The sequence below is a fragment of the Recurvomyces mirabilis genome (assembly GCF_035927965.1).
Source record: "Recurvomyces mirabilis strain CCFEE 5264 chromosome Unknown scaffold_7, whole genome shotgun sequence".
NCBI classification, from domain to species: Eukaryota; Fungi; Ascomycota; class Dothideomycetes; order Mycosphaerellales; family Teratosphaeriaceae; genus Recurvomyces; species Recurvomyces mirabilis.
Window position 1 is genome coordinate 856190 of NW_027041941.1, and position 15398 is coordinate 871587.

The 15398-nt window shown below is 53.2% G+C and overlaps 5 protein-coding genes across 5 annotated transcripts; 3 read left to right on the forward strand and 2 right to left on the reverse strand.

The window, feature by feature from the left end:
• Positions 1-572: 572 nt before the first annotated feature.
• On the forward strand, positions 573-7789 carry CHK1 (Chk1 protein kinase; the record flags this gene model as incomplete). The annotated part of the gene is made up of 3 exons (XM_064836258.1): positions 573-4248; positions 4313-6416; positions 6472-7789. 3 exons carry the CDS (start codon positions 573-575, stop codon positions 7787-7789), a joined length of 7098 nt encoding a protein of 2365 aa, XP_064696467.1.
• A 240-nt stretch (positions 7790-8029) lies between these two features.
• Positions 8030-9130, reverse strand: PPM1 (carboxy methyl transferase for protein phosphatase 2A; the record flags this gene model as incomplete). The annotated part of the gene is made up of 1 exon (XM_064836259.1): positions 8030-9130. The coding sequence occupies one exon, from the start codon at positions 9128-9130 to the stop codon at positions 8030-8032; it is 1101 nt and encodes a 366-aa protein (XP_064696468.1).
• A 257-nt stretch (positions 9131-9387) lies between these two features.
• Positions 9388-10122, forward strand: RPB5 (DNA-directed RNA polymerases II 24 kDa polypeptide (RNA polymerase II subunit 5); the record flags this gene model as incomplete). Its single annotated transcript, XM_064836260.1, has 2 exons — positions 9388-9465; positions 9517-10122. 2 exons carry the CDS (start codon positions 9388-9390, stop codon positions 10120-10122), a joined length of 684 nt encoding a protein of 227 aa, XP_064696469.1.
• Positions 10123-10483: 361 nt separating this feature from the next.
• On the forward strand, positions 10484-12208 carry LTS14_003558 (uncharacterized protein; the record flags this gene model as incomplete). Its single annotated transcript, XM_064836261.1, has 1 exon — positions 10484-12208. One exon carries the CDS (start codon positions 10484-10486, stop codon positions 12206-12208), a length of 1725 nt encoding a protein of 574 aa, XP_064696470.1.
• A 243-nt stretch (positions 12209-12451) lies between these two features.
• On the reverse strand, positions 12452-14224 carry LTS14_003559 (uncharacterized protein; the record flags this gene model as incomplete). Its single annotated transcript, XM_064836262.1, has 1 exon — positions 12452-14224. One exon carries the CDS (start codon positions 14222-14224, stop codon positions 12452-12454), a length of 1773 nt encoding a protein of 590 aa, XP_064696471.1.
• Between the last annotated feature and the right edge of the window lie 1174 nt (positions 14225-15398).

Consider the following 15398-nt stretch of genomic DNA (forward strand, 5'->3'; position numbering starts at 1 on the left):
CCATTGGCATGAGTGTTCAATATTTACTGCCTAATCATATCCTGCCTTTCAACCTTATGATCTAGCAAGCTGCCATGTGCTTCAACTGCTCCACCTTGGCGTCGTTCCACAGTAGCACACATACGGGCCGCGCTCCGCAGATCTGAAACGCAACAGTGGTGGTCAATTGTATTGATTGAGGTCCATTATTATAGTCGTTAGGAACTATTCTAAGCTGTCACTGCTATACAGCACGCAGCATTTCAAGCTATGCTATGATACCGTTCACGGGCAAGTGTGCAGCTTCATCAGCCGGTGTCTAGTCTAAACCCTTGTCTTTCTCATCGTCGATCATCGACATGATCCCTGCCTGATCAAGGTTTGTGAAGCACATACCAAAGCTTCCTGAGCTTAATCAGCATCAGCATATACTGTACGAGCTACATTTGCTTTGGATTCGCCTCCAACGATCCAAGAGCTTCATGCTGAGGATTATTGACCAACAGGACCCATCGTCGGATCGGGCGTCCGCATCATGATTACACTGAGCTGAGCTGAGCTGCCGAAGGTTGTGTGTGGAGAGGGCAGACAACATGGTGGATGCGCAGAAGCAAGACTGGTTGTCGCCGCAGTCATCCGGCGACACCACTGCTTTCCTGAAACGGACCCACGAACGGCTACGCGAGGAGCTGTCCGAGTACGAGTTCGATGAGGACTTTACGCCATTCCACTCCAGCTACGACAATTGGCATTTCTTTGGAAAGCGGAGACCGAAGCATGAGAGGGAGGCGAGGAAGAAGAGCTCGAGTGCTGTCTCCCGGCGACAGAGTACGCGCACGCGTTCCGATTACGATGGCAGCGTGGACGAGGAGAAGGAGAAAGATGTCTGGGTAGTCGGCCGGGTGTCTTTGCACTCCTTGCGCCTCGAACGGGAATACAAGATGTGCCAGAAGCTATATGACGAGGATGCACCGGATTACAGACACTTTGTTCGTCCGCTCCAGGTTGTCAACCTCCCGGCGAGACACAACGGCGAGGACACGTTATGCGCGATGGTTGTGGAATCGCCTGGTCGGAACTACATGCGCCACCTAATGGAGTTCGGACCCAACTTCTACCAAGGCACGCCTGATTCGCCATGGAGCTCGCGCGATGACCCGGTGAAGCTTCTGACATTCCTGGACTTTGCCATCGGTGCTGCGGAGTGTTGTGAAATACTCCATCATGGCAACCGGGCAGTTCATGGAGAGCTCCGTGGCGACGCCTTCCATTTCAACCAGGATACTGGCTCGGTCAAAATGATAAATTTTGGTGGCGGTGTGAGAAGCTTCGAGCATGGCTTAACCTCTGCCGGCTGGTCTAGTCTCATGGCGGAGCTTGGGGTCGAACATAAGCTACAATTTGTTGCGCCTGAGCAGACTGGACGACTACCCGCAGAGCCAGATTCACGGACTGACCTCTACTCGCTTGGTATATTGTTCTATGTGATGTTGACTGGCCGACCAGCGTTCGATGGCAAGACACCACTGGATATCATGCAGAATGTGCTTTCGCGTCGCATACCTCTGGTCACGAGCATGCGCGAGGACATTCCTGACGCCGTCTCTGCTATCATACAGAAGATGACACATAAGAATATGGACGACAGGTACAACTCATCAACTGGTGTGAAGCACGATCTAGAGGAGCTGAAGAAGATCTTGACCGATGGTGATGAGCAGGCACTCTGCCAGTTCAAGATGGCGAAGTCTGACGTCTCAAGCTTCTGGACTTTGCCATCGGCACTGATTGGCCGCGAGGAGCAGCGTAACATCATCCTGACGGTGATGGAGCAAGCTGCGCATCACATTGCTCGTGCGGCGCCTATCACCCGAAAGGGGTTATACAGCTTGAGTTCCGGGTCGTCGTTGATGTCTGGTGACCGTCCCGAGATATCGATGCTTGACGAGATACTCAGCGATAGCACATCCTCCGGCGGTGGCGATCGCGAACGTGACTCGCGTCTTAGTTCTGTCGCAGAGATAGTTCCGTTAGAGCTGCACAGATTGAGGACTGTTCAGGGTTTGGATCCCACCGTGACGTCTAGCCGCGACGGGAATGAGCTGCCGACACTAGACCGAACATCTTCCAATGATGGACGCACGTCGGGCTTGGAAGGCACGGATGGTAGTTTGCGGCCATCTGGATCGAACTACAATCTCAATGCCGACTCGAGCTCTCTGCTTCGAGTAGCACAAAAGCTGAAACGCAAGGGGAAGACGGAAGTCATTTCCATCGGCGGTCTCGCAGGCCATGGTAAGTCAACTCTTGTCCAAGCCATTGCGCCAACCGCAAGGCGTTATGGCTACTTCACCTCCGCCAAGTTTGACCAAGTCCGTCAATCACCATTCGACCCTATTATCAGGGTGATGTCGTCTCTTTTCCGGCAGATCTTCTCTGAGCATGATGTCAATACGCCTTTCCACGAAAATATTCGCACATTTGTCAAGCCTTTCTGGGGTCAATTACACTCATCGTTGGAATTGCCGGACTGGTTGCTCACTGCAGGTAACAATCCTATGGTGAGCAAGACTGCCCCGTCAACAATATCTTCGGCGAACGGCTCGACGAACATACCAGGGGTAAGGAGGATATGCAACATAGCAGCTACTCAAGAGTGGCTGAAAGCCGGTGGCTCGAACAAGACCTCGCGATTCATGCATATCTTCCTCGATGTTTTGAGGCTCCTGGCCGTGCAGAAATTCATCAGCTTCTGTCTGGATGACCTGCAGTTCGCTGATCCAGAGAGTCTGGACCTGTTGCAAATGATTGTGTCAGCCAGGATACCGGTAGTTCTGGTCTTGACACATCGTGGTGAAGAACACCTCACACCCACCATCCGTAAATTGATCACCTCGGCGCACAAAGTCGAACTCGGGACGTTCACTGACGATGAGACGGCGCAATATGTCACGGAGACACTCCATCGTAGTAAGGAGTATTGCATGCCGCTTGTCGCTGTCATGCAGGAGAAGACAGGGGGCAACCCTTTCTTTCTACGCGAACTGCTGGACTCTGGATACCGTAAAGGCTGCATATACTTCTGCTGGAAGTGCTCACAGTGGGAGTATGGTGTGGACAAGCTGTTCGAGGAGTTCAGCAATCCTGATTCTGGACGTTTCTCTTCCAACGATTTCATCTCAAGAAGGCTACAAGAACTTTCTGTCGATGCGCAGACCTTGATATGCTGGGCTTCTATCATTGGAAACAGCTTTACCTTCACCATGATGAAGTATATCATGGCGTGCGACTGTAGCAAAGCTTCGCCAGCCGAACTGCTTCCCCCAGCTGCCAAGGATGCTGTTGGTGGTCTGCAAGCGTGCATCAATTCTTTTATTATAATGGGAACCGATGAAGAAGACCGCTTCAAGTTCTCACATGATCGATACCTTGCAGCGGCGGACACGCTATGCGAGCCATACCAGCGGTCTGAAATGCATTACGTTATTGCTTGTGCAATGATGAAGCATACAACATTTGATCCCGTGACTATGCCAACCAAAGCTCTCTTTCAGCAAGCGCGACATATCTGCGAAGGCTTCGACGCTGTGAAGCTACGAGCCAAGCACAACGCACCTTTCCGAGATCTATTGTATCAAGCCGCAGAGACTGCTCGCGAATCAGGGGCTCGCAAAAGCGGGTTGTGGTATTTCAAGCATTGCCTTGACCTGCTACACAAAGACCCCTGGATTGATGATCATGATGACTCAAGTTATGGGGAGACCTTGACCCTCATGACCAAGGCTGCGGAGGCGTACTGGTATTGTGGCCAGATGAATGATGCTGGCGTTCTGTTGAAGCAAGTAATGAGAAATGCCCGTGAGCCGGCTGACAAGGCGCCCGCTACCATCATAGCTAGTAGGATGTATAACGTTGCCGGCGACAACAAGACTGCTTTCGACATCCTCGAGGCTGCTCTGCTGGACCTGGGTATATCTTTGTCAAGTCCTACAATGGAGGAGTGCGATGCCGAGTTCGAGCAATTACTTCCGGCCGTGCAAGCCAAGTGTAGCAACTTGGGTGACTTCCAGGAGAACAGTGGGGATCGGGAGCTCTTTACTCTCGGAGCTCTCCTCGTCGAGCTGCTGTCTGCTGCCTTCTGGGAGAACAATCTGCTTTTCTACCGCGTGACCCTACAGATCGTCAAGCTCTACCTCGAGCGCGGCATGTTCCCACATGTCGGCCTGGGCCTGGTGCACATGGGCAACATCGCGATCTCGCGATTCAATCGTAAGTGCGACGGGGTGGATCCATTCCCGCAACCTTCATGAGTTCACACTAACACTTTTCCTAGTCTTGACTTGGGGTATCGAGCTGGGCAATGCTGCGCTGAAGGTCTTTGATGCATATCCGGACGAAGCTTATACTGTTGGTCGAGGCTTGACAATACACGCCTTCTGTCTTGGGCACTTGCAGTATAGTATGGGGGACAATTTCGGCGCACTTAACAGGGCACTCGAGGCTGCTTCCGCCGCGGGCGACAAGGTGTTGCATTTGCTCAATGTTGGCATAGTGGCTGCGTATCGAGTCTGGGCTTCGGAGCACCTGGCGGAAGTGGAGAGCTTCGTGGCGTCCGTCACGGAAGAATATCCGGATTGGAAACAAAGCATGCGTGGAGGTGTCTTCTTGTCGGGTGTGCGACAGTATTGCCGTGCGCTGGCCGGCAAAACATATGCAAGAACCTCGACAAACGTGTTTAGCGACGAACACCATTCTGACGCAGACTTCATCAAGCACATCAAGACGATGTGCTCGAACCCGAATATACCTTTGGTCATCTACTACAACTACAAAATGGTAACGCTGTACCGCTTCGGCTACTATGAAAAAGCACACGAGCTTGGGAAATGGATCATGGAACAAGTCGATAATCTGTGGTGTACACGATATCTGTACACTAGCAATTTCTACGTCGCCATGACTAACCTTGCGCTCATACGCGAGGACCCGGACCGCTCTGATTGCGACCAACTGATGAAGCAGGTCTACGCTTCACAAGCCAAGATTGCGAACATATCCACAATCAACCCGCTCAATTTTGAGATTTTCAACGCACTTCTGGAGGCGGAGATCGCGGATGCTACACAGAAATATCAGAACTGTCTCGCTAATTACGAACGTGCGATCAATCATGCTGTTCTCAACGGCGTGGGCCTGGATGAGGGTCTGAGCCTGGAATTATATGCGTCTTGGCTCGACCGAAAGGGCGCTTCCAGGCCAGCGAGAGCTATCATGTTGGACTCCATCTCAGCGTACCGCCGCGTGGGGGCCACGGGAAAGGCCGATCAGATGTCGGAACGGTACGAGTTCCTGCTGTACGGCACGAGAAGTTTGAATACGCAAGATGCTGGGACACAGACTATGGTCTTTGAGGGTGTGAACACTTCTTTCAAGCTGGATAAAATCGCTGATCATACCGCGCCGCATGATGCTGCAGACAGGACACAGCAGTGGGTCGACCCGCCTTCCGCTCCGACGGGTGCGCAGATGATGAAGGAGTCGCCGGCTGCGTTGTCTGGTGGTCTGTCGGCTGTGGGTTTGGATATGATCGACCTGGCCAGCATTCTGGAGTCGTCCCAATTACTATCCTCCGAGCTTAATGTTGACAAATTACTCTCGAAACTTTCCGCCATCATCGTTGACTCGACTGGCGCTGATCTGTGCGGCCTTGTTGTCGAAGCCGAAGACGGTGGATTCTGTGTGGCGGCTATCGGGACGCCTGAAGGGACTGAAGCACCCCCGAATGGAATACCGCTTGATCAAGTGGACGACCCTGTCGCTCGACAGATCACGATGTATACTCTTCGTTTCAAAGAGCAGCTCTTTCTACGGAACGTGATTGAAGACGAGCGCTTTTCGAATGTGCCGCCATCGTGGCTGGAAAAGAACCCGGAGGGCGCGTCAATGATTGCATTACCGATCATACATGGCGATAATGTGCTTTTGGGTAGTCTATACTGCCAGGCCGCGCCAAACACTTTCACCGAGCGGACCGTCACTCTACTCAAGCTTCTGGTCAACCAGATCGCTATCTCGATTGCCAATGCGCTGCTCTTCAAGCAGGTCGAGAAGGTCTCTGCCCGCAATTCATCGATGCTCGACGTGCAGAAGCAGGCGCTAGCGCAAGCACGAGAGTCCGAGAAGAAAGCCAAAGCAGCCGAAGCGAAGGCCATGGAGATGGTCCGACTAAAGGACGAAGCGGCGAAGGCAAAGTCTATGTTCCTTGCGAACGTATCACATGAGCTGCGAACGCCTCTCAACGGTGTCATTGGTATGTCTGAAATGCTCAAGGCTACACCACTCAACAAAGAGCAAGAAGAGCATGCAGATTCGATCCGGATTTGTGCGGATACACTCCTGAGCGTCATCAATGACATCCTGGACTTTTCCAAGCTTGAGTAAGTGAGCCAGGAGGTATTCATGATGCACGAAACCATGCTGACATATTCTCAGGGCTGGCAAGATGCAAGTCTTTAGTGTACCGTTGTCGTTGACAGAAACTATCAGCGAGGTCGTCCGTGCACTTTCGTACACTAATCTGGAGCGCAACCTACGCACCATCGAGGAGCTGGAGCTCGATCCACATTTGATCGTTATGGGTGACCCAGTGCGCCTACATCAGATCCTCATGAACCTCATGTCGAATGCGTACAAGTTCACAGCCAAGGGACATGTCACGGTTCGCGCGAAGGTGGACAACCAAGATGCCGATTTCATACAAGTCACAGTCTCTGTTACGGACACAGGCATCGGCGTCTCGGACGAACAGCAGAAGAAGCTCTTCCTACCCTTCTCGCAAGCAGACAGCAGTACTGCCCGGAGCTACGGCGGCACAGGCCTCGGTCTGTCAATCTGCAAAGCCATCATCGAGAACGTAATGAAAGGACATATCTGGCTTGAAAGCAAACCCGGCGTCGGCACGACGGTATCCTTCACCTTGCCCTTCAAGAAAGTCAAAGCATCGTCGACAAACGGCGACCTCATCAACGGCAGCACCTCAGCCCACGGCCGCGAAGCGAATCCCATGGCCATCTTCACCCCACCAGCTGTAGAAGAGGAAGAAGGCACCAGCTCCCGCCACATCAGCCTAGCGGGTATTCCTCGCGATGAGTTGAAAGTCTGCATAGCAGAAGACAACCCCATCAACCAAAAAATCGCCATAAACTTCGTAAAGCGACTCGGCTTCAATTGCGAGGCCTTCGGCGATGGCCAACAAGCTGTCGACGCCCTAGGTCGGGCAGCAAAAGACCAGAAACCCTTCCATCTCGTGCTCATGGACGTGCAGATGCCTGTGCTGGACGGCTACAACGCTACACGGGAGATACGGAAACATGAGGATCCAGAGGTAAGGGATGTTCTCGTCATCGCCATGACTGCGTCGGCGATTAGAGGTGACCGGGAGAAATGCCTGGAGGCGGGCATGAATAACTATCTTGCCAAGCCTGTGAGAGCGGAGATGTTGAAGCAGATGCTGGAGAGTTATCTCAATCAGCCTGCGCGGACGATGCCGAATCTGCAGCAGGAGGCCAATAAATTGGTTGAGGGGGTTGTTAATGGTCTGGAGAAGAGTGGTACGATCGTGTCTAACGGAGACCAGCAGAAGGCCGTGGCTGAGCAGCCAGAGCGCGATGGCGGGAGAGAGGGTTTGAAGGCTGCGGTGGGGAAGCCGGAGAGGCCGAGAAGTCGGCAGAGGGAGACGGAGATCCATCTTAAGCCTGAGGAGATGGTGGCGCGGGAGAAGAAGGAGAATTTGCCTAGGAGGCCTGCTTGATGGGATGGTTGGGGCTTGGTGCTGTCATGACTGTGCTCGCTTAGCATGGCGTTTTGGTGATTTGAACGTGAGGACTTGACTTCTGAGGGCAGAAAATTGGAATGAGGATTCTCGACAGGATGATCGTGCATCTGTATGCTTGTAGGTATGGTTCTTGTTCTCGGTGAAAGACGACAGAAAGTGCTATTCGTACAGTATTATGTAGGCGTACGAGACCAATTTCTCTTGCCCGAGCAATACTCATCCACCTTCGTCTCCTTCAGCGGGCGTCCTGCTGCCTTCGACCTTGGCCCATGCCTCCGTGAAGGCTTCGCCACGCCAGCTCCATGCAATGCAGTAATGGCTGGCCAAAAGCTTCCATTCCTCTATCTCATCTAACCACTCGAGTGCTTCCACCCTTTCTCTTTCCTTGGCACTGACCCAGTCCTCGTTGCGGTACAGTTGATACACATCTCTGGCGCCTTGACCTGTGTCGAATCCGGCTAGTTTCAGACGCTGTCGTTGCGCCTCAAGCGAAGAATACTGCTTTAGTGTTTGCAGATGGATGCCGCGGGAGGCCAAGTTAGTCACCATGGTTCTACCGAAAGCATCGTACGGCCGAATAGGCTCGTATAAAGCGAGAGCTAGGGAGCTCTTCAGGTTCATGGTGAAGTACTGCAGGACACTGGTCGCTGTGTCGGGTGGTAGATAGCAAAGACAGCACTCGCTTAGCAGCAGAGTCGGGAGGTCGGAGTCAAGACCAGGAATTATTGGGGGAGACTTGTTCGTCAGGTTACGGAGATCAAGGGCATGGAGATGATACTCTGATCCCGAGCTTCGGGCTTGACTGATCACAGCTTCGAGTTGTGGCGACTGGCGAATACAGGCCCGTTTACGTGCGACATTTGCTTCGAAGTCCAGTTCATGATAGACGATCTTGGCCGATATGGTCTCCTCGCTGGCTAAGCGGAAGAACCTCGTGTCCGACCCAGCACCCAAGGAGATGATCTGTTTCTTTTCGTTGGGCCGTGAGTCCAAAAAGTTCTTGACCAGCTTGTCAATGGCTTTGGTCCGGACGTAGGTGCCTCGGTTGATGATGGGATAACGTCTCGACGCTTGCAACTCTGGTGTACCGAATGCTGAAGAAAAGGAATCGTTCAGGTAGCCTAGGGCGACTGCACTTTGTCTGCTATTGCTGGCATCGTTGTCGGTTTGCTGGACGACATGATCGCGTCCAGCTTCTATGCTGTCGTTCAGGTCATTACTGGGACTATCCGGTAATGATCTCCCCCCTCTGCCCCCGCGCAATCGGGGTCCACGTCGGCCTGTTCTCAAGGTATTGAGGGTTGGTATGGAAGCCATAGTTCAGTTTGTGAGAGCTGTGTGGAGATTGTGGCGCTTTGGCTCGTTTCGGTCGATCACTGCTGAGTCATCGGACTTTCGCGTTTCACGTTCAAATGTCGAGAAGAAGTTGTAGGTTTCTATTGGCGACCAGTCACTTTATCGCCTTACAAGTCAGTCCGGCGATATTTGAGACACACCGCAACACCAAGCAAGAGAAACTGAAGATCTGGCGATTGAGAAATATTGGAGGGAGGAACACCGTTGTAGGCGCGAACATGTCGGAGGGCACAAGCCAGGAGCAGTCGCGATTATGGCGCATTCTACGAACAACTAAGCAGATGTGCTACGATCGGGTAGGTTCAGGCCATTGATCTGAACGTGGGAGCGCGACTAATGCTATCCAGGGCTACGAACTCACAGAAGAAGAATGCAACATTTCCCTCGCCGACTTCAAGCTCCAATATGTCGACGAGTCCGGCGCACCACAACGAACACGCATGGCCTTCACCGCCCGCCCAACACCAGAAATGCTGAAGAAATACACACCTTTGCCTCGCCCCGGAAACCCAGAGCCATCAGCAGACATCGGCATCATCCACGTCGAATTTGCATCGGAACCAAGCATAGGCATCAAGCACCTCAAGGCTTTCGCGCAACTGCTTCATGAGAAGAATTACCACACCGGCATGTACGTCACACAAGCTGCACCTACATCGTCCGCGCTCAAGATTATCCCATCCATTCTACCTACTGTTATGGAGATTTTCCGTGAGGAGGACCTGCTGGTAAATATTAGTCGGCACGAGCTGGTGCCGAAGCACACCCTGCTCAGTCCCGAAGACAAGAAGCGCTTGTTAGAGAGGTACAGGTTGAAGGAGACGCAGCTGCCGCGGATTAGGATGGATGATCCGATGGCGAGATATCTCGGGTTGAAGAGAGGGCAGGTTGTGAAGATCATCCGGAAATCCGAGACTGCTGGGCGGTATGCCAGCTACAGATGGGTCGTCTAGACTGGACAGCCGTGTGCCGTCAATGATGTTGTTACGAGCGTGGCGTAGGGCGTTTACTGTATATTGCATTGAAGCATTATGAGCTGTACTACTATCGTGCTTTTTCGCCATGGTGTAAGAACTTTTCTGCCCTGCTCCAACATGGTAGCAATTACCATATCTCCCTGCCAGACAACGTCTTCTACGAGTGAGGGTGATGGCTAGTCGCCCTTGTCGAATGTCACGCCTCTCAAGCTCTCCCTACAAAATTTGATGGGGCTCAAAAAGTTTGTCCAGCGTTTGTCGATGCATCTTCACATTGCCAACATGTTCTAGCACAATACACACATTGCCTCGCATGGTCTTATAACACAGCAACAATATGGACAAACGTGTTGGCGTGCTCGGCGGAGGCCAGCTAGGTGCCATGCTGGCCGAGGCAGCAAATTTACTACGAATACCCGTTAACGTCCTAGATGTCGGCCATTCCTCCGCCAAGCAAATATCGAACCTGGGCGACCACGTTGAAGGATCTTTCAAGGACGCGGACGCTATAAGAAAACTAGCTGCTTCGTCCGATGTTGTAACCGTCGAGATCGAACACGTCGATACTCAAATTTTGGAAGAAATCTCGAATGCTGGAGCTGATGTCCAGCCGCACTGGAGGACTCTCAGGACTATCCAGGACAAGTATACGCAGAAAGAACATCTAATCTCGAATGGAGTGGCCACGGCGCAATCGATTCCGTTGAAGAGTGCGACCTTGAAGGATCTGGCAGAGGCGGCGGATGTGCTAGGCTTGCCACTCATGCTCAAGTCGAGGAAGGAGGCATATGATGGTCGTGGCAATTACGCCGTCAAGTCGAAGGTCGATTTCGAGGCGGCGCTGGAAGCACTTGGAGGGAATCGAGCGCTGTATGCTGAGAAGTGGGCCGAGTTCCGGATGGAGCTGGCTGTCATGGTGGTCAAAACGAGGGACGATGTGCTCTCCTTCCCTACCACTGAGACTGTGCATGAGAACAGTATCTGCAAACTCACCTACACGCCCGCACGAGGAGTCTCGTCGAGTATCGACCAGCGAGCACAGGACTTGGCACGGAAAGCCGTGGCCTGCTTCGAAGGCAAGGGTGTCTTTGGCGTGGAGATGTTCCTGCTCCAGAACGACGAGCTCTTGATCAACGAGATCGCTCCACGACCCCATAATTCAGGACACTACACCATCGAAGCCTGCGGAGTATCACAATACGAAGCTCATCTGAGCGCGATCCTAGACCTACCACTGAAGCAAAAGTCGCTACGTTTAAATCAGCCAGCGATCATGCTCAACATCCTCGGTGGCGAAACCGAAAACAGCCATCTCAAGGTCGTAGAAGAAGCACTAAAATCCGACGTCCGTCCCAAAATCCATCTCTATGGCAAAGGAAAAGCGCGCAAAGGCCGGAAAATGGGCCATCTTACCATCACAGCCCCAACCATGAGCGAAGCGGAAGAAATCATCCAACCTCTAATCGACTTCGTGGACGCCCAGAACAGCACCACTACGCAAACCACAGGAACAACAACAACAACAGCAGCCACGAAACGGAAACGATCACCCCTCGTAGCCGTCCTAATGGGCTCCGACTCCGACCTCCCCAAACTTGCCCCCGGCCTCGCCACCCTTCGCCTCTTCAACGTTCCCTACACAACCCGCATAACATCCGCCCACCGCACTCCAGACGCCATGGCCATCTACGCCCGCTCCGCCGCAAGCCTAGGAATCGAAGTCATCATCGCGGCCGCAGGCGGCGCCGCCCACTTGCCCGGGATGGTATCCGCGTACACACCGCTTCCCGTGATAGGCGTCCCGATCAAAGCTAGTATGGGCGATGGGATGGATAGTGTACTTAGTATTTTGAATATGCCCAAGGGTGTGCCGACGTTGACGGTGGGGTTGAATAATGGAACGAATGCTGCGCTGGCGGCGGTGAGGATACTGGGGTTGAGGGATAGGGGGTTTAGGGAGGCTTATGTGGAGTTTATGCGGGAGGCAGAACGGGGGGTGTTGGAGAAGGATGGGAGGTTGGTGGAGGTTGGGGATGAGGTTTATTTGGAGGGGATGGAGTAGGGGTGGCGGAGTTGATGGCTTGTGGCCTGTTTGGTCTTGCGTCCATGGTTACAAACGTGCTCGGCAGGTAGAGATCGTAATGACCTTTGAAGTCAGGCGCTGAGAGATGTATTCGTGTATCATGCTACTTAATACCATGCTGGCCCCATCCCCGCACGTGCTCATGGTATCCTAAAACCTGGTATCAAAAAGTCGTTGAGATTCATCCTCGTAATATTCATACAACACCCTCCCCTCCTATTTCTAAACCTCACCCCACCCTCCAAGCCCCGAACTCATCACCTGCCCTCCACTCCCCATACTCCCGCTCCCCTCCAGCCAATAATGTCTCGAGCTCCCACTGCGACTATGTCGACTCCGCTTCGTGCTCTGGCTGGCACAACTACTCATCTTATCTCCGTCCACGGCACTGCGCTTGAGCAGTAATGACTGCATCTGGTGACGTCGTAGCAACGAATCGCGTTGGCGGGATTGTGCTGCGGCGCGTTCGGCTGCACGGGAGACGAGCGGGTGTTGCCGGCGTATGGCTTCTGCGCGGCGCATGGAGGCGAGCGAGGTGCCGAGTGCGAATGTTGCGTTGGAGGTTATCCAGCTTGCTGGTAGTGGTCCCTGTGGTTGTGCAGGTGGTGGTGTAGGTGAGGAGGAGGAGAAGCGGCGGCGAAGGTAGGTGAAGAGCATGTTGACGTCGACGTCTCGCTCCCAGTACTCCCCCTCGGCTATCTCTTCGGCTGTGCGTTCATGTGCTCTAGGCTCGTCGTCTTCGATACCCCAGACGGATGAATCTGGCTCATCACCACTTTGTCGTCGGAGAGTGGGCGAGAAGAGAGCATCGCTCGATGCCGATGGCTGTGCGGCAGTTCTACTCAGACGATGCTTTCGCTGTGGGATAGTCCGGCTTGTTGTTGCAGGTTGCTCTTCTTCCAGTCCAGCATAACTCAACTCCTGCTGTCCGTGCGCATAAGTGCTGAAAGCTTTTGCATCATGATCCGAGAGCTGATCCACGAGCATGCCTAGCTCTTTCGCGATACGCTGCATCAGCTTCGCTTCCCATCCATGCTCCTGATCCCGAAATGTGACTCGTGATTCTTGCTTAACTGCTCGAGTTAGTGGTGATGGTTGTGTTGGAGTTGGCGATGGATCCTCAGCCAGCTGTTCGCCAAAGATAACAGACAGAGTCGTCTCATCCAGACCGATGAGATCTTGAATGACCTTTCGTGTGAGTCTCTGCCACCAAGACTCTCCACTCTGCTCCGGCTGTTGTTCCGCAGGTGGTGCCGCCTGACGTAGAGCTTCTACCACCGAGTGGCTCCTCATCTTCACGCTCTCACGCACTTCCGATCGAACATCTCCGCTCAGCCGACTCATGCGCCGTTGTCTTCTTCTTGCTTCCCGCTCAATCTCCTCCAGCACAGCCTTACTCTGCTCCAGCCTCCACTTCTCGACACGTGCTGTCCGCTCATCCACCAAGTCATGTTCCTCTTCCTCCTCCACCTCATCGAGCCGTCGCTGAATGCTGCTTCTTCGCCTCGCATGACGTCGGCGGTGTGGATTGTACCGCTCGAACTGCCACAAATGCTCTTGCAAACCGGTAGATGATGGGAACATCCCCAAGCCATCATGGGTTGGTAGTACAGCTCCACCACTCTGGTCCAGTTGATGGGACGATGAGGAGAAGGGATGGTGTTGAAAGGCGTGCAGACCATCATCGAGGCTGTCGAGTTCGGCATCATCATCGTCTTCTTCCGTCCCCTGGCATGTGGCTTCTTCTGCGCTGCCAAGCTGTTGCGATCGGACATGAGTTTCTAGCGAGCCTACATCTGTCGCTGTTCGAGGTGTTCGTGAGGTGTGCGACTGTTCGTCATGCTTAGGAGAGAACAAGATCCATTCTTGGGACTCTTCGATCAAGCGTTTCCTTGTTGGTGATGCTGGCGCTTGGGCTGCGGCGTCTTGCTTCGTGAGGGAGATCTGTCGTTGGGCTGTTGGTCGCTGCTGTGGTTGTGGCTGCTGGAATGCCATCGTGGATGGCGCTATGGGTGTGTGTGGCCTGTGGTAGAGTACTCAATATTGTCTTTCTCACCCCGTGTTCTTTATGAATGCATCATGTTGGAAGTCTCGCAAGTCGACGCCGATATATGTATATATCCCTCACTGAATGAGTTCCCGTGCGTTCGTGAGGAATGTGATCTGGATTGTGAGATGAATGTCCGAGTCCGATATCGTCCGTTTGCGAGTGCAGGTGGAAGACAAGACAAAGGAGTGATGGTACTATGTGTCAGCCGACCTCATTCGTGATCACCACGACTAGCACCAGCCCGCTGTAGGTCCGAAGTGAAGCTTGTTTGGGCGCTTTTCGAAGGAGTAGAAGCCGGGCTGCAGCAGACGTGGAGGTGTGGTGTTACATGCGTCATGGAATCGATAACAGGAGCTACAAACATTCACGTCGTGCAAGGAGTTCGTTGAGGCAGATCATGTGCGCCTCAGCCCCTATGTCTCAGCGATTACTACTCACTCCTGCGATACAGTAATAACGATTGCGGTGGGCGGACTGGCGTACCACCTTCAAGCTGGTGCAGGCTGAAGACGGGTTAGTGGGAAGTATGGAAGGAGCCTCGAACGTCGATAAGCTATCGCTGGCACTACTGCACCTCTATCTCTAATCAGTATGCTATGTGGACACGACGGGCCTTCTTCGCGGGATGGGTCAATTGAGCTTCAACGTCGGAAGATCAGTCTTGAGGCCCGGATGCCAGTTTTAAAGCAACTGGAAGTCTACCTAACGATGTGCTCTACGATCATGTGCCGTCACGCTCCCGCCGAGCGAACACAGCGATATCCCCTGTCACGCATCATGTACTTTGACACCAGTCTCGAAAGGGACCAAAGATCCACGATACGAGGAATGAAAGCCGAAGCATCCATAGCAGAAAATGGTTACCATCTGCTTTCGACGTGCATATTCGTATTGCGTGGTTGCGATATGAAGGGCAGCCGTCGATAGACTCTGAGGCAAATGCGAAACAATTCGTGGAGAGCACTGAAGACAGTCCTGCCCGCAATGGCGGCCAAGACGACGCCTCTGACGCTGGGTCCAGTAATCAGACCACAGCGCCCTGTGACGTGCAGAGCAATGTTGATTCCGTGTGGAAGCTGTCTATGCTGATACCGAACATTATCCAGGTCGCGCTGGTGA